This window comes from Akebia trifoliata, chromosome 6 (genome assembly GCF_017979445.1).
Source record: "Akebia trifoliata isolate Shusen 1 chromosome 6, ASM1797944v1, whole genome shotgun sequence".
Classification (NCBI taxonomy): Eukaryota; Viridiplantae; Streptophyta; class Magnoliopsida; order Ranunculales; family Lardizabalaceae; genus Akebia; species Akebia trifoliata.
In genome coordinates, this window is record NC_141380.1 from 24,607,869 (window position 1) to 24,631,308 (window position 23,440).

At 34.5% G+C, this 23,440-nt stretch overlaps 1 protein-coding gene across 2 annotated transcripts; it reads right to left on the minus strand.

Annotated features, from left to right (window-relative positions):
* Positions 1 to 1,890: 1,890 nt before the first annotated feature.
* DGD2 (digalactosyl diacylglycerol deficient 2) lies at positions 1,891 to 22,166 on the minus strand. 2 transcript variants are annotated; one of them, XM_086446165.1, is made up of 5 exons: positions 21,823 to 22,166; positions 8,549 to 8,953; positions 7,835 to 8,101; positions 3,749 to 4,098; positions 1,891 to 2,773 (listed from the first exon to the last, which is right to left on the minus strand). In XM_086446165.1, exons 2-5 carry the CDS (start codon positions 8,828 to 8,830, stop codon positions 2,221 to 2,223), a joined length of 1,452 nt encoding a protein of 483 aa, XP_086302291.1. In that variant the 5' UTR covers positions 8,831 to 8,953; positions 21,823 to 22,166; the 3' UTR covers positions 1,891 to 2,220. The 2 variants fall into 2 exon arrangements, with proteins under 2 accessions (XP_086302291.1, XP_086302292.1); XM_086446166.1 differs by lacking the exon at positions 21,823 to 22,166 and adding an exon at positions 18,512 to 18,813.
* Positions 22,167 to 23,440: the final 1,274 nt, after the last annotated feature.

Genomic DNA, 23,440 nt, shown 5'->3' on the forward strand with positions numbered 1-23,440 from the left:
CGAGGGTTTCATGTAATCCTCATGATGTGACATTTTCCACATATTAGATCTTCTTTGAGTTCCATTCCTCAAGAAGCAGAGGTCATGAGTTCAAATCCCACCTTATTGGCCACTCCGGGATTTATCCCAAAATTTACCGGTGCGTGTGGTAGGGAGGGGGACTGCATGTGCCTTGAGGATTAGTCAAGTACTCTAAGAGGTTAGGATACCTCGGTTCAAAAAAATAAAAACTTGAAAATAACATGAAAAATCTGAACCCTTATTGGACCAGATGTGAACTAAAAGAAGAGGATTCCAATCCACTGGATAAAGTTATCGTTCATTAATTTTTTTGTAAAATGAATAACAATTTTGATAGAAATGTATACAAAAACAGTCACTTGAATATCCTTTAAGCCCTATAAAAATAAAGTTATTTTATGAAAATATACCGTAGTTTCTCTATACTGAAAACTTGAGCAATATCTTTTCTCAAAATTATTTAGAGAAACTCATGAATCAATTTTTTTTTTTTTGGGGGTGTGTGTGTGTGTGACATCTATTCTGAGGTGCCTTTTAGAGTCCACTGACCTCATGTTCTACCGACCTAATCTTAGGTGGACCTACATGCCCAAAATCAGCTTGATTGATGATTTTTAAACTGAGTCTCAAAATTTCTAAACTTTTTTTTTTACCTAATCATAAATGCACATCATGATTTCTTTCTGATCCACCGGGATGATGGACACCTAGCATTTCAACTTCAAATCGTTATCCTTTCATTTTAATCATCATTCATATTAAATTGGTTCCAAGAGAAAAACGATTTTCTAAATGAAATCAGAAATAGATGTTTTTATGCTACATTGTACATTGAATTCTACTTTGTCCCCTAACTGTTTAATGTAGTGGTGTCAATGGGTATCCATCTAATCGAAACCAAATCGGAATCAGAACCGAATACCCTAGTTCTGGATCCCTTTTTATTGGAATCGATTAGAGCCGGGTCTAAAATGGAACCGAACCAATAGGAACCGGAAGTGTTAGGTTCTATCCAATGGATACCCACGGTACCCAAAACCGATTTATTTTGTCATTTCTTTTCTTACTATAGATGATTTAAGATATTTTTTTATTTTAAAAATAATTGCATGTTATATAAAATTCTTCAATTTCTCATATAAATTGTTGATTAAACTTAAAATGAGTTACTCTTCTAAAAATTATTATTTTTAACAAAGATAAACTTTTAGTTTTGAAAAAAAATAATTAATTTGTACCTTAAGTATGACTAAATTAACAATTTTCTTGATAATATGTTAATTTTTTGAAAGGAATTTTTTTTTTTTTTTAATTTATAATTATTTGAAATACTCTTTTTATCATTCGATTCTTGAGAATTGGAACGGATGGGTACCCGTGATTTTTGGCGGTTCCGTTCCAATTCCATTTATTTTGGAACCAGACCCACCCGGAACCCCAAACCCGGAACCGAACCATTGACAATCCTAGTTTAATGAGATAAAATCAAAATTTATTTTTCTTTTAAGGTTTATTATTGTCAATCGTATGTTACCCTGATTCAATTTGTCACATTATGATTGATTGGTGTTGGAAGGACTTTTGGCATGTTGAACCATTGCTGTGGGGTTGTGATGTTCAAACACAATCCCAATTTACCTATTAATGAAATCCCAAGTAAAAGATTTGGGTTTGGTCCAGTCGTTAAACATGGAATGGTGGGGTTAGGCTTTTAGGCCATAATACAAATTGGCCCATTTAAAGCCCAATCCCAACCCATCCTGTCCCAGACTCTAATGAGCCCTCCCTTCCACCTCTCCTGGATAATTCTTACGTGCCCCATATTGTGAGAAAAAAAAAACGAATAAGAGAAATATCCCAAAACAAAGATTAACATGACCAGTGAATATTTTTAATAGAATTTACATAAATACAAGCTAGTTCTGATGCATACCAATCTTGGAGAATGTATGTTGTATGGGTCATATATATTTAGAGTGTCCAAAGGTCAGATGTGAGTCATTTGGTATGTGATCTGATACAGCTTTTAAACTGTTTTGGGTCTTGGAACAGCATCAGTTCCTACACTTTTAATATAGGAAATCCAGACAAATTGTCCGTGTAATACAAGATTAGGACGAGAAGTTCCATGCAACGGACGAAATTACAGTCGTGCAGTGTACATCATGCAGGGCCCACCCCACATTCTTCACTGGATCATCAAACGTGGATTGCAGGACTAGCTTCACTGTGTCGATTTCTTGAATGCTGCTTCCCCGTCTGAATAGGCAACCCAAGCTCCTTGCATTGTTCCTCATCCGGTTGCAAAGTTCCCGGGATTGCACCAAATGCTTTACGTGCAACTTCAATCCCGGAAGCTGCATGGTGCACAAATGCCGAGGCATCCTCCATATTCCTCCTAAAATCCGGTAACCTCAATGACATCGACAAAAAATGACTTTTTGGGACTTCAACAGGTTTCCTCGCAATGGCCTGATCAAGCTCAACAGCTCTCAGAAATCGTTCTGTGGCAGCCTCCCATGACAACTTGTGTCTCTGGCCATCCGTTAGTGGGGCAGGTTCTTCAATCAGTGCTTTGCACGTCTCTTTCACAAACTCATTACCATTGTTGAATGTACGACAATTTGGAAACTGTGTGAAGAAGTCGTTTGAGGGATGTTCAGCGCAAATGACTATTTTTCCCATCGCCAGTGCTTCGGCTGTGGTGGTGCAGACCACATCTGTTGTGCTTGGATTTATGAACACTTTGTAACTGAAAGGAAGAAAATGACGGAAAGAAGAATTGGTAAAAATACGGAAACCTCCACTTTCATTATATGTGAGAAATAAGTCTATGTCAACTGAAAATTATGAAAAAAAAGAAGAAAAGGAAACACTGTTACGGTCCTTAGGTTAAGATTTAAAAACATTCCACTCCATTAATGCCTAGGTATTTTTGGAGCATTGGTTTGGGTTTTAACATTTGGTATCAGAACCAACCTCACGTCTAAGGTTCAAGCTATTGAGAAGTGAATATTTAAATTAAAAATAAAAAAGGAAAAAAAAAATAGTGCTCCTCTATAATACATCCGGATATGGAAAGGGTTCTAAAAAAATGAGCTCCTCTACAATATGGGATATGGAAGGGGTTCTGGAAAAAAGAGAAGGGCTTGCCATAGTATGGGATATGGGAGGGGTCTGACCTAGTAGGCCACCGTGATTAGTCTGGGATGAGGTAACATACGGAAAAAGAGAAAGGGGTACCTGGTACTTGGAAAGAACGCCAACGGGAGGCTTACAATAAAGTGGGCCAACAAGGGCGTCGACCTTGAAGCATGTGGATATGTTACGATACTTAGGTTAAGACTTAAACTTTCCACCCCATTAATGCCTAGGTATTTTTGGAGCATTGGTACACACATGCGCGCACACACATACAACAGATTTCCAATGGTAAGCCGTGTCAAATACTGGACCCAAAACCCTGTGCATGTGAACCACCCAATCACTTTATCATATTGGTGACAATAGCTACTGTTCTTCTATTTTTTGGTGAGCAAGCTGGACTTGAACCAGCAACACCAAAGTTGTATTACGATAAGACAACTAACTGATCTATGGGTCCAAGCCCAAAGTTTCCTTTTCCATGATTTCTATTTTCTTTCTTGATTTTGGAGAAAAGAAGAAAAAAGAGGAAATCAGGATGACTTTGGAATGAAAAAAATTAGATATTGATCGGAGAGATTACTCATGAAATAGAGGGTCAGCATGGTCCCGTCCCGGGTGGACGTTAATTGCCAATTCCAATTTTCTAGCTTTTTCTTGGACTTGCTCAGAATCTTCTCCACTTCCATATAAATCGATCTCAAGTCCAGCTAGTTGATTTTGGTGATTAGAGAGAAGTTGAAGGAGCTCTCTATAGCCTTTGCTCCACACCATCTTCCCAATGTAGTATGCACCCTTTGAGAATGCTTGGTTTCCTTTGAGCTGCTCCTCTTGCTTTTTCTTGCCGATCTCAAGGAACTTGGGGTTGACACCATGGACATTGCAGATGATAGATCTTGGAAGATCTTGTGTTGCGCCCGATAATCTTATAACCTGTTTTCACAAGAAATAATATTTCCTAAGTGATCATCTATTTTGGGAAAGAAAGCACAAATTAAATAGGAAGATTCATCTTTCCTCAAATTGTTTTGTTTTCCTTGAAAATAATTCAGAGTATTATCATCAGCATTTATATGCCCAAGAAAGATATTGCAATGGGGCAATACCATAAAACAAACATACTGGAAAGAGGCCTTAACTACAGGCAAAAAGTGCAAGAATGCTTTTACAAGTAAATAAAAGTATAAAACTGCAGTGAAAGCATGTTAATGCAAAACCCAGGTGGCATAGAATCTAATACAATTGATCTTTTTAAATGTCAATTGGAGCATGGAATGTTTGGGGATTTAAATTATTCGAACCAGAGGAGAGCAGTTCGGTAATTAATTAAGCTCAGAAAAAATTGGCTTACTGGGGCTTTGTGAGACTAAAGTGGAGGACGTAGGGAACTGAAAATAAGGAAAAGTTTAAATAAAAGGTGGGCATTTGTAGATTCTAAATGGCAAAGTATGGATTGGGTGGAGTCCTGACAGATTAGAGGAGGAGAAAGTTAGTGAATCAGCGCAGTTGGTTCATTGAAGTGTAGTTTGATTTCAAGATAATTTGGAGTTCCAATATACAGTTATTTATGCAGGAAATCGAGCCCACAAAAGAACTCAGTTATGGAATGGATTAAAAGAAATTTCTGATTCAGTGAATCGTCTTTGGTTGATTCTTGGTGATGTATTTATGGTTGTGGGCTCTTGGACATGGAAACGTCTGACTTATTTCTGTCTTGGAGTGATAGATACGAGGGATCAAGGAGAATTTGAAGTTGCTCGGATAGAATGTTAATAAATCCAACTTGGATTGAAAGGTTCCTAATTATAAACTTCATTATCTTCCACCAGGAATTTCTGATCATGCTCCTATTGTTTGCAATTCTACAGGAGGTAGTTTGGGCGAGAGAAAGAGCTAAACAAATTTCTCGTGTGGATGAAGCAACCTGATTTTTGAGATCTTGGCCCTGCTTGGTATGCTGCAAATCATTTGCAAATGCAAATAATTTTCTGAAATCAATTTTACTGGTGCTAGGCTAATGATTTGCATTGCAAAAACTTTGCATGGGTCACCTAAATTCTTAAGAAATTTCAGCAAATGATTTACAGTACAAAAAGTAGTAAAAATCATTTGCAAAATCACAATAAATTTTTTTATTGCAAAGATTAACCAACCACAAAAAAATATTTGCAAGAGATTTTCCAATGGTTACCAAGCAATAGTAAATAATTTGCAAATGCAAATGATTTGTAGTGTACCAAGCAGGGCCCCAGTTGCAAATGTTTGGAAAATTGAAGTAGATGGAAATCCAATATTTAGAATGATGAGGAAGTTAAAAAATTTGAAATTAGCTATTAAGGAGCGGAATAAAGTGAAATTTCAGAATGTTAATGATAGGAGGAAATGGAGGAAGAGCAACTGTTTGAGATCCGAAGAAAAATTCAAGAGGAACCACTGAATGATGAGTTAGCTCAGCAAAAAAAAAGTAGCAATAGCAAAATTGAACAGTGAAACTAGTATTGAGAGTCCTTGCCAAACAGAAATCATGTGTTCAGTTGGCTTAGGGAAGGAGATAGAAATATGAAGTTTTTCTATGCTACAAAAAATTCAAATATTGCAAGGAATGGTATTCAAGAAATTGTGGATATAGATAGAAATCGTATTCAGGAGGAAAAGAAGATTGGGGAATTGGCTGTGGAGTACTTCTCTAACATCTTCTCTGTAAGTTCTTTTGTACCTTTACCAAGTTTCCCTTTTAAAAATGTTTCATGTGTAGAGCAAGCTCAGGAACTATCTAAGGCCAGCTAGTGGGGAAGAAATAAAATTGGTGGTTTTTAATTTTCCCAGAGACAAGGCTCCAAGGCCATATGGTTTTGGCGTTGAATTTTTTATTAATTACTGGAATATGGAAGGGGGAAATTTGGTCACAGAGGTTCAGAATTTTTTTTCAAGCATGAGAGAAGCTCTTGAAGCAAGTAAATGTTACCTCAATTGTTTTGATTCCAAAAGAGCCTAATACCAGATCTTTTGATAAGTTTAGGCCTATTACTTGTGCAATTTCCTCTATAAGGTTGCAGCCAAAATCCTAGCTAATCGTCTGTCTGTTCTTCCTTTCCTGCTGAGTCGAAATCAATCTGCTTTTGTCAACGGCAGGTTTATTTCTGATAATATTTTGTTGCGAAAACAATCAAGATAACGAGCATATTTTTTTTTTCAGATGTTCGAATAGTTAGCTGGGTTTGGAGACAAGTGCTCAAACGGTTTTGCATTTCAAAAAGGTTGGTTTCAGCGGTAGAAGAGATCATGAGTTTGGTTCAGTTTAAGGCTATTGTTATTTTTTGAAATGCCTTGCATTTCTTTCTCAACTGCTATTTATCACATTTGGCGAGAGCGGAACCAAAGGCTTTTTGAAGAGAGAAGCGTGAGTAAGGAGGAGGTGTTGAACACTATTACAGCAGATATGAGAAGCTTCTTTGACGGGGCAACCAAAATATGATTTGGGAAAGAAGGCTTTAATGAATTGGGGGTGTGAGGGACAGGAGGAGGTGAAGAACAACATCTTTTTGTTTTGGGTCTCTCCAATGCTAGATGATATTAAAATTAACACGGATGGTTCTTTGGCTGCAAGTGGTGGAAGTATTGGGTTTATTGGGACGAATTCAAATGGACAATTTAAGTTTGGAGGATTCGGACCTTCTAATTTTATGGATATTGTTCAAATGGAGTTAGAGACTATAGTGGAAGCCATCAAGTATGCTCTCAGCCATGGTTTTCTTAAATTGGTTCTCTCTTAGGATTCTTCTTATGCAGTGAAGAGCATAAATGAGGAGGTAGAGACTTCTTGGAAATTATTTATTTGGTTAGAGAAATTAATCAAGGAGGTACTCTAAATGTATTTTCAAGTTTTATTGGAGAGAAAGAAAACGTGCAGCGGATATTATTTATTTGATTAGAGAAATTAATCAAGGAGGTACTCTAAATGTATTTTCGAGTTTTATTGGAGAGAAACAAAACGTGCAGCGGATTTTCTAGCTAGAAGGGATTCAGAAGTTCAAGATTTTTATGTCTTGCAAGACCCAAATGCGTTACCTAGAGAGTTGTCTGTAATTTTGGTAGAAGATATATCAAGTAACTACTCTAGAGTGTATCAATCTTTCTTTAATAAAGGGTGGGGCCCTTATCCCCCAGCTTGCTTATATATAAAAAAACTCATTCTTCTTCACCAGAGGGAGTTATGTGCATATACATCTACTTTCAAATTAACCAGAAATAAATAATACCACTTCAATTAAAGATCATGACGGATGATCAAGATCTGAATTATGTTAACCAACCATCTACTCCAAAAGACCGATCTGTTGGAGATGGGAAGAACTATGAATATAAGAGGGTCACAGGGCTTAACAAGGGTATGACACACCCGAGAGTGGAGGAAAATATACACTCAACAAATCATACCACTTCAATCAAAGAGGCACACTATCACTTTGCCAGTGCACTTATGAAGGACTTACCATCCTCACAAGGGAGTTATAATTCTACACTAATACGCAGAAAAAAGTAAGAATGTGAATGCAAAAATGAAAATTTTATTAATGGAGAATAAAGTTTTGGTTATAAAAAAAAGAAAAAACTTAAGATAAGAGCACACGTTAGTCCACATAGAACCAAGTCTTATAAAGAAATATACCTTGTGGCAGTAGATTTGAGTAACCCAACTATTGATGTATTTCAAAAGAAAGGCTTGCACTCGCCCATTCTTCTCTCTCCTCACATATTCCAAATAATTGGTGTGAACAACACCAATAACTAGCTGAAATTTGGTTTTCCATTGCTGTCCATGATGGTACCATGTAAGATGCTCAGGCTCCTCAAGCACTGCAATATCTGCTTCTTCATCAGGAATGACTTTGGTAATATCCCCAACAGCTATAATGCTCCTTTTTACTATATCAAACTGAAAAGTAACAAAGATTTATGAATAAATTAATAGCAAAAAAAAAAAATGCAATAATTGAAGGGACATAGGAGTCCCTACTTCTACTAGGATACTGAACGAGGCAATACAATTCACCGAGTCCTTGATCTTATGTTCAGAAACATAATAAAATAGAGATCTTCTATTGCCACACCAACTTTTGCTAATGTCATCCCAAGATGAGTCTGATTCTTTGGGGATTTACATATGAATTGGGGTGGCATTACCAAAAGTTGGTGTCACAATAGAATCTCTCTAAAAATATCTAATTGTTCTGGAATGGCTGGCCTGTGTTCTGGGTCCAAATAATCTAAGTTTATGAACATCACATTCACATCTATGAAGTATGAACCTTAACGATCAACAAGGTGACAGGTTAATGCTGAATTAAAGTTCTAAAATAACAGCAGAATAGAATAGATTTACCTTTCCAGGATAGAAATGAATATTAAATCCAGATATAAATGCAGTCCTCTCTTCAAGCCAGCTACGAATATAGGTTTCATGCTCTGACGGTGAGTTGAATGTGATTTTGTTAGTATAAACTAGTTCCTGATCTTTCAGAGAAAGCCAAGGAATAACCAAAGTAACCTTTCTATTCCCATCTTTTGTAAGATATGCAGCACGAAATAAAGGATTGACAGCAGTTCCAGTCATCCATGGAAGGCTCGCAGTGGTAAATATTGCAATGTGCTGCTTTCTATCCATTCAGAATCAGTTTCAACTGTGAGGACTGAGAGTGCCTATTATATTGGCTATCTTACCATTTAGATGAAACTAGTAATACAACGGAGAGCCAAATGTTGGGTAGAACACAATTCGATGTTCAAACTGCATTTGATGAAGTAAATATAATAAATCACAAAACCGATCGCATATATATATATATATATATATATATATATATATATATATATATATGCACAAGTAAAACCATAACTTATGCAACTAAAACAAAAGAATTTTTTTTGATAACTAAAACAAAAGAATTTAAAAACTTAAGTAATAGAAACCCACCAATTCATTGCAATTGCTACAGGCTGGCTGTGAATTGCAAATTGCTTATAGGATATTCGCATATTCTTCAAAAATTTTGGTGAAAAATTCAATGTAGTGGGAAAATCCTGCTTCCATATTATTATATTTCGGCATACTGATGTAGAACATTCATGCAAGCCAAAGGAAGATTTTTTTATTAAAATAAGTATTTAGAGTTTAATTACAATAAGAATTCCAGTAGTTATAGGATTTAGATTTGTTTTATGAGTATACTTCCAAGAAAAGTAGTATTTCCAGTTTTAGTAGTACTCATAATTGTAGTAGAACTTCTTTATTAGTTTTAGTAGTATTTCTAATTGTAGTAGGACTTTTTATTTTTTCTATATAAGGGTGTAGTGGGATGACTAGAACAATCATCAATAAATAAATTCTGATTTTTTTTAAAGGTTTCAGACCTTTTCCTCTTGTGGATTCTAGTAATCCTACCAGTTGAAGACAGTGATCTTCTTCCTTATTTATAATCGTGATTTATTTCATGCTTTGCTACGTCAATTGGTATCATAGCAAGAGTTCCTCATTCCTATGGCAACTAAAGATGGATGAAGTTGAACAAATCTCATGGATGATGCCCCAGATCATCGAGGTGTAATTCGAATCCTTCCAACATGAGACTCAACGATCGTTGCAAACTATGCATACTGCAATCGAGCAATTGACTCAGGCTTTGCATAAGAATCAGATTCAAGATAATGAATGAATCATACCTAACAATAGAAATCAGCACGTTCAAGGACCTAGGGTTATGAACATTCAAAGGCGAGCCCATGAAGGTTAGTCTAGTAATAAAGAATTTGATGATATAATACTTCAACAAGGTGAACGAAGGGGTGCAATACAAAATCGAGGCTTTTGTATTAAGGTGGATCTTCCTTCTTTCAACTTCATATAGAGGATTTCCTCGACTGGCTTTTGGAGGTGGAACGTTTTTTTATTACATGGATATTGCATAAGAAAATAAAGTTAAGCTTGTAGCTTACAAGCTTAAAAGAGGAGCTTCGGCTTGGTGGGAGCAGTTGCAGTTGTCACGAACACGAAAAGCCAAAGCCTCAATCCAAACTTGGCAAATAATGAAACAACTATTGAGGGCACATTTCCTCCCTATGGACTATGATCAAATACTATTCCAACAGTACCAAAATTGTCGTCAAGGAAATTGTACAATCCGGGACTACTGCTGAATTCTTTCGATTGTCAACCCGTAATGATCTTGTTGAGATAGAATCACAACAAGTAGCTAGGTTTTTGGGTGGATTGCGTGTGGCCATCCAAGAAAAGGTTGCATTACAACCTATTTACACTCTGAATGATACAATTCAGTTAGCAACAAGAGTTGACACCCGATTGGATCCTCTAAGTTGGCGGAATCAATCCTCTGGGAAGATTCTGACCACTACGACAATATTGGAACCAGAACTGAATCGAGGTAAAGCATCGTTTCGAGGAAATACCCAACCATATGTTACAAACAGAGATTCGGAGAGTAGTCAAGCTAAGTCAATTGCAAAAGTCAATACTAATCAGGGTTCATCTTCAAATCCTTATGTTCACCCATAACTAAATAAGTGTAATCATTGCAATCAACCAAGACATCGTTCTAACAAATGCTCATAACGTCCAACCACCAATCTAACAACTCATGCTGAAGGGGTAGATGGTAGTGAACCGGATCCTAAAGAAGAAATGGAAAAGTAGAACAAGAGACTTGGGCTCACGAAGACGTAGGAGTTTCTCTCTTTGTTCGTAGACTGATGTATACAACAAAGTAGGAAATCGATCTACAAAGACATAGCATCTTCGGGACTAGGTGTACAGTCAACCAAAGGGTTTGTGATTTGATCATAGATAGTGGCAACAATGAAAACATTGTGTCCAGGACCATGGTTGACAAGCTACAGTTGAGGACCGAGAAACATCCCGCTCCATACACAATTAGTTGGATTGAGAAGGTAGGTGAAACAAAGGTAACTGAAAGATGTCTAATTCCATTTTCAATTGAAATTTTTTTCAAGGATACAGTTACTTGTGACAGTTGATATGGATGCCTGTCATATGCTACTTGGTAGACCTTGGCAGTATGATGTAGATTCTATCCATAGAAGCAAGGACAACACTTTCATGTTCTATAAGAATGGGATTAAAATTATCCTTACCCCAATGAAAGGAGAGAATCGTCCCAAAACTACAAAAGTGGAGGGGCAATCATTTCTAATCGTTAGTGACATCTTACAAGAGTCCAAGGAAATGGGGGAGATGTATGCCTTAGCAATGAAAAGTGAAGAAGATAAGGTTCTAGAAGTCCATGAAAGGTTGAGACCTTTGTTGGTTGAACTTAAAAGGATTGTACCTGACGACCTTACAGATGAACTTCCCTTTATGAGAGACACTTAGCACCATATTGATTTGGTTCCCAGTGCAAGCTTATCTAATCTGCAACATTATAGGTTGAGCCTAAAAGAGTTTGAAATCCTTTAAAATCAAATTGAAGAATTGATTTGTAAGGGATTGATCAGGGAAAATATGAGCCCATGTGTTCTCAGCTTTGTTGAATTCAAAGAAAGATGAGAATGTGCATAGATAGCAGAGCCATCAACAAAATAACTGTGAAGTATAGGTTTCGTATACCATGATTAGATGACATGTTTGATATGCTAGAGGGGTCTAAGGTGTTTTCTAAAATAGATCTAAAAAGTGAGTACCACAAAATTCGCATAAGACCAGGTGATGAATGGAAAACAACTTTCAAAACCAAAGAGGGTTTGTATGAATAGTTGGTGATGCCATTCGGGTTGTTTAATGCACCTAGTACGTTTATGACGATGATGTATCAAGTACTCAAACCCTTCATTGGATGGTTAGTGGTTGTTTATTTTGATGATATATTAATTTATAATATACTGATAGTCTTATATTTCTGGGGTACGTGGTAAGTACTTTGGGAATCAAAGTTGATGAATATAAACTATGGGCCATTTGGGAATGGCCAACACCAAAATCAGTGAGTGAGATATTATGCAATTTCCACGGGTTAGCAACTATAGGCACTTTGTGAAGAACTTCAGCAGCATTGCAACACCACTCACAGATTGCATGAAACAAAAACAGTTCTAGTGGAAAAAAAGGCTGAGCAAAGTTTTGCATTAATCAAGGAGACGTTGACTTCCACCCCTGTTTTGGCTTTGCCCAGTTTTAAGAAGTTGTTCAAGGTGGATTGTGATGCCTCCTACGTAAGCATTAGAGTTGTCCTTTCCCAGGATAGTAAGCAAATTGCCTTCTATAGTGAGAAGTTGACTTATGTTAAAAAGAGGTAACCCATATATGAGTTCACGTTCATCAATAGTTCGACAACTCCAAATCGCATGCGTGCTAGGTGGATTGCAACAGTCCAAGAGTTCACGTTCGTATTGAAATGCTAGTCTGGGGAATAGAATAAAGTAGTAGGTGCTTTAAGTCGACAAACGACCTTACTTACGATAATCAAAAGTGAGGTAATCGGGTCTGACTATTTGAAAGATTTATACGTTGCTGATTAAGACTTTAAGGATGAATAGGCCAGATGCAAATCAAAATAACCAAATTTAAGATGGTTTTCTATTTAAAGGAATTTGACTGTGTATTCTCAAGAGCTCATTACGAGAACTCATCATTTCAGAAAAGCATGGAGGACTTAGAGGTCATATGGGGTGTGACAAAAGTATAGCTCTAGTTGAAGAATAATATTTTTTGCCACAATTGAAGAGAGAACGGTATGTACAATGATGTTATACTTGCCTAATATTCTAAGGTCAAACACATAATACAAGTTTTTACACCTCATTGCGCATACCTAATGCATCATGGGACCTTTCTATGGGCTTTGTGTTGATTCCATCGACTCAACGAGATATGGATTCTATTTTTGTTGTAGTCGATAGATTTTCAAAGATGGCACATTTCATTCCATGCAAGAATACATCGGATGCTACCATCATTGCCAACTTGTTCTTTAAAGAAATTGTGCGTTTGCATGGTATACCAAGACTATCACTTCTGATCATGACAGTAAATTCTTAAGTCACTTTTGGCGTAGTTTGCGAAAACGATTGAATATATCATTGCCGTACAGTAGTATGTGTCATCCACAGACAGATGGTAAACCGAACCTTGGGCAATATTTTGTGCAGTTTGTCTAGTGAAAAGTATAAACAGTGGGACATTACTCTTGAGCAAGCTGAGTTTGCACACAATAATGTGATTAATCGCGCTACTGGGAAACTATCATTTGAGATTGTGTACAATCGACCTCTTACACACATTGGATTTAGTTCCACTACCAAAGTTACTTGGTATGAGCATTATTCCAGATCACAGGTTGAAAAGATGACTTCAATTCATACTAATGTCAAGAAGAAATTGGAGGAATCAACTAGCAAGTATAAAGTTACTGCTAACAAACACCGTTCGTTAAAGGTTTTCAAAGAGGGTGATATGATTATGGTTCATCTTCGCAAGGAGAGATTTCTATTAGGCACGTACAACAAAACAAAACAAAAGAAAATTGGACCAATCAAGATCTTGCGGAAAATTAACAACAACGCTTATGTCATTGATCTTCCTAATGACATGACTATCTTGAAGACTTTCAACGTAAAATATTTGTTTGAGTATTACGCATCAAATTCTCACCGGTTACCATTACTTAACTCAAGGATGAGTTCTTTTCAAGTGGAGGGGACTAATTTAGAACATTCATGAAAGCTAAAGGAAGATTCTTTTTTTTTTTTAGAATAAGAATTATAGTTTGATTAGAGTTTAATTACAATAAAAATTTCAATAGCTATAGGATTTAGATTTGTTTTAGGAGTATAATTCCATGAATAGTGGTATTTCCAATTTTAGTAGTACTTATAAATCTAGTAGGGACTACTTTATTATTTTTAGTAGTATTTCTAATTGTAGTAGGACTTCTTTATTTTTTTCTATATAAGATCAATAAATAAATTCTGATTTTTTTTAAAGGTTTCAGACCTCTTCCTCTAGAATCCTACTGGGTGAAGACGGTGATCTTCTTTTTTGTTCATAATCGTAATTTACTTTATGCTCCGCTACGTCACATACTTCCTCAACATATAGCAAAATATTTTCATTTCTACGAGGATGGACACAAAATTTGATCTACAATTTAGTTTTGTACATGTCCTGTTGGAATCACAATTCATTTCACGAAAGATTTTGGTGAATGGCAAATTTTGACAAAAATAATCAAATTTCATGGATAAAAATTCAAGAGTCCGACAATTCTTTCGATAAACGGTAAAAAAGTTGATGTATTATAAGCATCTTCGTACTTCATAATTCATACAAGCAAGCACATATATTTCTTTTTTTAATAAGTAGAAATTTTATTGAAAAGAGGACAAGATGCCCTCCAGAAGAAAGTACAAACTAGACTAACTCATTACTTACAAGATCCCATTTAAACAGAATGTCTAGAAAAACTAACCCTCTAAACTCCTTAAACTATTTGCACAAAAAAAAAAAAACAACAATCCAAGGATGATAAAAATTAACTCATGCATGGATTTCTCCTTTTCCTCTAACGTGTGCCTATTCCTTTCCTTCCATAGTCCCCAACAAAGAGCGAAAAGGTGTGAACTTCCAAAGAATCTTCCGCCTGTCAGAAAAAGATGAAGCTTTCCAACCAAGCAAGACAAAAATAATTGAATGGGGAATACACCAAGTGACCTTAAAGATAGAAAAAAAATGGGACCAAACGTCAAAAGCCAAGTCACAATGAATAAAGCGATGATCAATGGATTCCCCTTCGCTTTACACAAACAATAAAAAAAAAGGCCTTTTATGCTTAAGAAGATCAATCGTTGGAAGTTTATTCAAGGCCGCCATTTACATAAAGAAAGAAACTTTTGTGGGCACTTTTGACGAACAAATGAAAGACGACAGAAAATGGAATCTCAGTTCCTCTCAAGGAGCGAATAAAACGACTTTACAGAAAAGAGTCCGTCAAGATTACCTTTCAAAATCCTATGATCCTCCCTATCCAAGGAAGGGACACAACAGTCTAATAGACCAATAATAGCAGCTGAGACTGAAATATCCCAATCATTAAGCCTTCTTCTGATACTAAGATCTCAGGCAATACCCCTTTCATCAGGAATCAAGAAAGCAGAGACAAACATTCCTTTCCTAGGCATATCCCAAGAAAAAGAACCTACAAGGGGGGGTCTCATTACACCAACAATCCCCCCCAAAACCGGACTCGATCTCCTATTCCCACCTTATAACAAATGTGCTCTCTCAAATCAGGACCCACTTTGCAAATACCTCTCCACACGTTGCACCCATAGGAGGACCTACATGGCCTACTCTCCCAACCTATCAAATCCTCCCCATACTTAGCTATGATCAGCTCCCTCCAAAGCTCCTCTCTCTCATTACCAAACCTCCATGACCACTTCCCCGACAAGGCTCAATTTTCAATTCTAGAACACCTAACCCTAGACCTCCAATCTTCTTGGGACAAAACACCAACTTTCAATTAACCCAATGAAATTTATGATTCTCCACTTGATCGTTCCATAAAAATTCTCTAAACAATTTGTCAAATTGGGCTTCAATCTTTTTTGCCATTGTAAACAGGGACAAAAAGTGTATCAAGCTACTAGACAAAGTACTCTTTATCAAAGTCAACTTACCGCCATTTGAGAGGTACTTGGCCTTCAATATAATTCATGTGTGAATGTAGTACTTCATAGTTTTGATGGGGACATCAAAGTTTGAAAAGTAGATTTTAATTTTTATTTAATTTTCTGTTTTAGGACTTTATTTTTATGTTTTTTGGGCTTATATTTATGTTTTATTGGCCCTTGGTTTTAGTATAATGTTTAGGGGTAGTTTGATAAATTTAATTCGTCTTTTATTTAAGTTTAAAAGGTTGAAAATTTAGGAGAGAGAAAGTTACGAAAATTAGGTTATTTATTTGAAATTTTAGTTTTAATAGGATTCTTTTAGATTTATTTCCTTTATATATAGATAGATTGTATTATGATTTTTCTTTTAACGAAGAATTTGATGAATTTCTTCAATGAAGTAAAGTAAGTTCTCCACCATTCTTCGTGTGATTCTAAGAAACCCTTGGTATGATTCCAAAGTTCTATCTTTCTATCCATTATCCTTTTTCTTCTAATCTTTATTTTTCCTTTTATTATTTTCTCTAAACTTTCTTGAATTCTTGATTCTTGAAACCTACATAACTCAAACCTTAATCCTTTCCAAAATATCGTAATTTACAAAACTTTGCATTTTACATCTCAATAGCCAATTGAAAATTTGGAAACCATTTTCCTATCGTTGTCCAAATCCTTAACCAAATTCCAAATCCCCTAACCACCCATTTTTTCCTCTACTTCTCCCATCGTCCTGCATCAAGTTTGTTCATGTAAGTTAGTATTTTACATATCAATATAGTTAGCATGACATTGTAATTCTCATTTTTTATGTAAATATAGTTATTTTGGATGTCAAGCTCTCTAGTACCCATACCGATGTGTAGCCAAACGCAACTCATCCTTGTCTTCATTGTTTATGTGATTACTTATTATAGTTTGGTGACTTACGAGTATATTTTCATGTATTTATCATTTCCTATAATTTCAATGAAATTCTCATCAACATTTCTATCATTTCCTAGATAATTATTTTAATCCATTGCTCATTTATATACTTGTACAATAATTATTTAGTCTTTTTTACATCAGACTTATGATGTTCAAGAGTTATTTCTTCAAATTGGCATTCTTCTTCACTATCGGTTAGCTCTATATTTGTGAGGTATCCGTAGACCGACTATATTTTGCACTTGACGTTTTGGGAGGTATTTGGGAGCTAAATGTCGCAGATTCTACTTGCAAGTGGATCTTCATTGTTGTCTTTGGGCACTTGGATGGTAATCCAATCAGTTTTTAGATTGTTTGCCATCTTTTAAGGTTCTTGAGAGCTTTATTGGTTCGGATCAAACCAATAGTTAAGAGATTTGCAAATATTTTTGCCATTAATTTTACCAACTTTATTTTATGGATGTGAACACTGTGATTGCTAGGATAAAAGTAGATTATCCCATTAAGGATTGGCAGAGTTAAACTCTAAACATAGAGAATGCACCTTGTTCTCCCCTCTCTAAATCGTTGGATGCAATAGGAAAACAATGCAGTTGGATGCAGGTTCTAAGAGTACTGTCTAAAGGAGCTAGATAAGAATTGTGCGTTTGGATGCATGTTCTAAGAAGTATTGTCAAAAGTACTTCTAACAGAGTTTTGCATTTGAGAATTATTCTAGATTCTGGAAAAACGACTGGAACGCCCTTATAATTGTTTTCAACATTAGAACTCAACTAATTATACTCTAAAAAGTAACAGTAACTATTTTTATCAATAAAAACATTATACTATATATATAGCACACAAACATTGTTCAAAACCAAGTCCAAAGACAAGCATATTTTTAATCTCCATTTTATTAGTAGTATAAACTACTCAAGGAAAAAAAGAGATGAAAATAGAAAGAATACATCCATCCTAGCTAAAGAAAATTCCAAACCCAAGAACCAAGTAAAAGCAAACAATTTCAATAAATACCCATTTAATATATAGCAACATTCAACAAAAATCCAAACTAAACCAAATGTGGAACAAGTTGCTGATACATAGCAAATGTCAATTACAAACACTATAGGTTCTGTTGATAAAAATAAAACTAATGTTTTTTTTTTTCTTTTTATTTATATAAAAAAAATTAAACTAAACCAAGGTTATCTTAATTCAAAGAACATCACACCCCTAAACCCTTGTTTTTTTGCAATTCAGATAACATCACCCCTTAAACCCTTCATTTCTTCAATCATCAATGGGTTTCATAACAAATTCTTCAGAATTGAAGAGTGAAAACCATGGATTTTTTATAACCCATTAATGAGATACACCAGCGATCTAAACTCATTAAAAATGATCATAACCATCCTTTAAAACGAACTGAACCATATTCTCTTTACAAATCTAAGACCCTAGAACCTCTCTTAGCAAATCTAAAAGTCTTACCAACCTGAAATTGAAATTTTATTTTAACCCATAAGGAGATACACCAATGATCCAAACTCATTAAAAATGATCATAACCATCCTTCAAAACGAACTAAACCATATTCTCTTTACAAATCTAAGACCCTAGAACCTCTCTTAGCAAATCAACCTGAAATTGAAAATTTTCTCTGAAGTTCTTGAAATTAGAGAGAAGGGGATCAAAGGGTTGACTTTAAAATTAAAGTTAAAAAAAAATGACTCACCTTCGATCGGACGATGCAACGATGGGGAAGATGAACGTTCTATGCAATCTCGAGCTTGAGAAGATGAAGATGAGGGTTGCAAAAAGATGATCGACTGGTGTTGCTAGCACGAACAGACCAACTTACGCTAGGTTAGACCTTAGAGAGAACAAAAATGGAATTTGATCGAGGACATAGGAGGTAAACTTTGAAATTGACGAGGGTATACTTGTCCCAAAACCGTTATTTTGACGGTCTTCCAGTGCTCCCCCGCTCTCACCTGTGTTTGTTAAACGGTTTGGGAACTTGAGATCGGTGAAACCACACTTTTATTGTTTGTCTCATAGTTTTTAATCTATTTTAGTGAAGATTGCAAGTTTCATCACAACTTATCTTTCTGCATAATAATCCTCAATTGCAAAATACTTTGTTTCCTAAGACCCCTTTTGATATAGTTGTCAGAATCTACTATTAGATTCTATTGTAAGAAGCTGCTGTCAGAATCTGTTGTCAAAAGCTAAGGGCCTGATTGATTCAGCTGTCAGAATCTGCTGTCAGCTTCTACTATCAGAATCTGCTGTTAGAATCTGCTGTGAGAATCTGAAACACTGAAAAGCTTGCGTGATAGAGCTTTCTAAAAGTGTTGTGCTGTCAGAATCTGGTAATTACTGCTTGATACAGCTTCAAGAATCTGTTGTATTAGGGTAAAATGACCAAAATACCCTTCAGGTTGATAATGCACCCAAAATGCATTAAAAATTATCAGAATACCCCTATAAATATATAATTACACTAAATATATATAAATATAATAAAATTATATAAAAATTAAAATAATTATTATTTTAATTTCAAAATGTCTATAATTATAAAAAAAATTATAGAAAAATTTATAATATTATAGAAATTTCAACAACATCTCATCTTAAAAATGAACATATGAAATTTTCCTGATAAATAAAATACCTACATAATACGCAATCCAAAATGTACATTGTATATAACACATCCACATTACATCGTATATACATAACACATCCACATAACATCTAATTTAGATTCTGACATCATTTAAACATAATAATCATAGTTAATATAATAAGTAAAACTGAAATAAATAAAAAGATAAAAACATATATATATTTTTACATTTTCATTTCAATTACTATTGAACTATGACCAACTCTTATGTTCTGAACTAACAATCAACAGATGAGACTGAACAATCACAAGTTATTTGCACGTAACTAAATTTTAAAATTTATCAAAGCCAATTCACAGAGAGACAAAGAGATGGCAGTTACTTTCATGCAATATTAGAAGGCTACTCTCCAAAAAAACCCACAATCATACATACATAAGATAAAATGGGATTTAATCCTAGTCCTACACGTGTCAATATTAGATGTAATATTGATGATCAAATCAGGGTCGTGGTTACCTAGTCGGCTATCGTCCCACTCAATTTGTAGATGTTCAACTAGTGACTAGTTCTCTAAATGGGAAAGTCCATTTAGAGAGGAAGCATTCAACATGAATATAATTTTTAAATGTGGACGATCCATTTAACAATATTCTTTCTAGGATCAACTCCTTCCTTAACTATTCACAAGAATTCAAGGAATGGATATTATTATATACTATAAATCACGAAGAATCGATCATCAAGGATAGGACAGCTAATTATGGAAAGGTAAGGATCATAAATGAGGAAGGAAACCTTATGACATATGACTTTTGACTTTTCGTCGATCTAAGACCTATATCCAAAGTATAAAAATTTGGGAGTCGAAGGTTCTTTGACAAATATCACACTAATGCCCTAAATCAAAGCAATTTTAAAGGATACACCATTACAACCAAAATTTCTAGGTGAAGATGATTCGAAAAAGATCTCTACAATACATGTGGGAAGTCTTAAAATGTTTTGTGAATTCCCTAGTCCATGATCTTACTTTCTAGTGGTGATGTTCGAACTCCTTCCTAATTGTATGATTGTATTTCAACAATTAAGGTAGTTGTAAATTCGACAGAGTTCACATTTCATATAGTGTGAGTTGCGCACTATCGTCTTTGATGGCTTTTCACTTATAATCTTCGGGTCCCTATTTGTAGCACACGCTATGGTGAATGTATCTATCATAAAGATGATGATACTTATCAGAGTGACGGAATGTCAAAGTTTTGTGTAACATTTTTAAGTAGACTTCTTTTAAATCAACCTTTAGAATGTTAGATTTCATGGACTCATCTATCAATATATATATAAGTGAGATTTTATTTTTTAGGGAAATATGTTTGCTAACTTTGCATTATGGACTCGGTGTCATCCTTCTCCAATCCTTGGGGATGTGGTCGTCTAATTTGTATATGTCTATTAGAACAAACGGATTCATCACCTTACAGTTTATGAAAACATACTTCACCTTGAAAAATCTCATCTACTATTGTCTCAAACCGATTTGATTTTCTCTTATTCCCATAATACCAATTGATCAATAGTTCAAAAGATGGTTCTAATTGATTATGTTCTCGAAAAAAATTCGATATACACATCACACAATATCAGAGATCCGAAAATATATCCTATATTTGTTTTCATTGACCACCCATAAATTTACGATGATCATAATTTGCATCTTGAACATTTTAATTGTTCATAAATAGCCCTAAAAATGAACACAAAAGCATCCACAATTTGGAATGGAAGAATATTTGGGTACACCCCAGTAAAGCCTTTTAAAAGACCATTTTACTATGCATTGATGATAAAATGTCATAATGCGCCGATATAGTGAAGAGGATCACTCTTAACATCTGCCTGTAGAGTAAAAAACAATCTTAAATGCATGATATTTTTTTAGTGTAAATTTGAGAATGTTGTTTAAATTTACATAATTGAGATACCCTTGAGTTTTCAAGCTGATGATATACTACTACATACTAGACTTTGGTCTTCTTTGAGAGACTAATAGAGAATGATCAAATTGCCATTGTCCTCAATTTCTATCCTTGTTTTTGAACAAAATAAGTAGCAATTTATGTTAATCCAGCCTTCAATAAAAATAAGCAACAGACATGATTATTGGTGAATATTTCTGACCCGATCAATGGTGAATAAAAATAAACAACAAAAATAAGCAACAATTTCTAACCCGATCAATTGTTAAATATTTATTTTTTCTATTATAATGTTTTAATAAAAATCTAAAAAGAAATTGGAAATTAGAAAAACCCTAACAGAAAATTTTCTGTTAATCGAACCTTCAAGTTGCAATTTCGTCAAAAATCGAAATCCATGAGAGAGAGAGAAAGAGAGAGAGAGAGCTCACAGGTCTTGTTAGAAGCTGCTGTGCGAATGAATCGAAAGTCGTCGATCGTAAAAGGCGTAAACGGAGAGATTGAGTTCGCTTGGATTTCGAATCTTCGTCGTCAATGGTGTCGATCGGACTCGGAGTCTTCAATGGCGTCGATCGACGTCGCTGTCTTCACCGGATTTAGGTTCTACGATAAATGGGTTTCGAATGGCTTGCGGTTAACCGTCGTCGTCGATAGGTTTCAGTTTAACCAAGACAACGTCGTCGTCGTCGATGGGTTGCGTTCGGAAAATTGATCGTCGTCTTCGAGGTGGGTCGCCGTTGCTGTCGAAATCGATGAGAGAGAGAGAGAGAGAGAGAGAGAGAGATAAGGATCGAAAACAGTCGAAGTTTTATCGCGGACTGAGCGTGTAAATTTAATAAATGACGAAGGGTAATTTCGTCATTTCACTCCGACACTTATGAAACACATTTGTGCGAAGCTGCTCACATGCGCGTTTCGAATTACCCTTTTTTTTCATATTTGCGTTTACAACTTCAAAACGCAGCGTTTAGAAACGACACGCAAACTTTCGTAAAATACAGCTTTTTTATGCGAACGCCAATAAAACTACGTTTAAAAGCGCAATCAATTGATCCTTAATTTAGTAATTATTGTTTAATATAACTTTTGAAATTTACTGTATTAAAATAAAATGACCAGAATATCTTTAAGGTTGATAGTGCACCCAGAATGCATCAAAAATTATCAGAATACCCTTATAAATATATAATTACATTAAATATATAAACATTATAAATTTATATTAAAATTTTATAAAAAAATTATTTTAATTTTAAAATATTTATAATTCTTTAAAAAATTATAAAAAATTTATAATTCTATAGAAATTTCGACAACATCTCCTTTTAAAAATGGGTATATGAAATTTTCCTGATAAACAAAATACATGCATAATACGCAATGTTCATAATGCACCTAGAATGCATAAAAAATTATCAAAATACCATATAAATTTATAATTACACTAAATATATAAAAATGTAATAAATTTATATTAAAAAATTTATAAAAATAATTTTTTTTAATTTTAAAAATTTATAATTATATAAAAAATTATAATAAAAAAAATTCAATTTTATAGAAATTTTGGCAACAACTCTTAAAAATGGACATATGAAATTTTCCTGATAAACAAAACACTTACATAGTACGCAATCCAACATCTACATTACATCGTATATTCATAACACATCGACATTACATCGTATATACATAACAAATCCACATAACATCTCATTTATATTCTGACATCATTTAAACATAATAATCATAGTTAATATACTAAGTAAAACTGAAATAAATAAAAATATGAAAAATATACATCCAACAAATGCATACAAGATATATTTTTCATTCTTTACCAGAATCTGATAATTATTGTTTGATACAGCTTCTGGATTTTGTTGTATTAGGGTAAAATGATCAGAATAGCCTTAAGGTTAATAATGCACCCAGAATGCATAAAAAATTATCAAAATATCCTTATAAATATATAATTACATTAAATATATATAAATATAATAAATTTATATTAAAATTTATAAAAATAATTATTTTAAATTTAAAAAA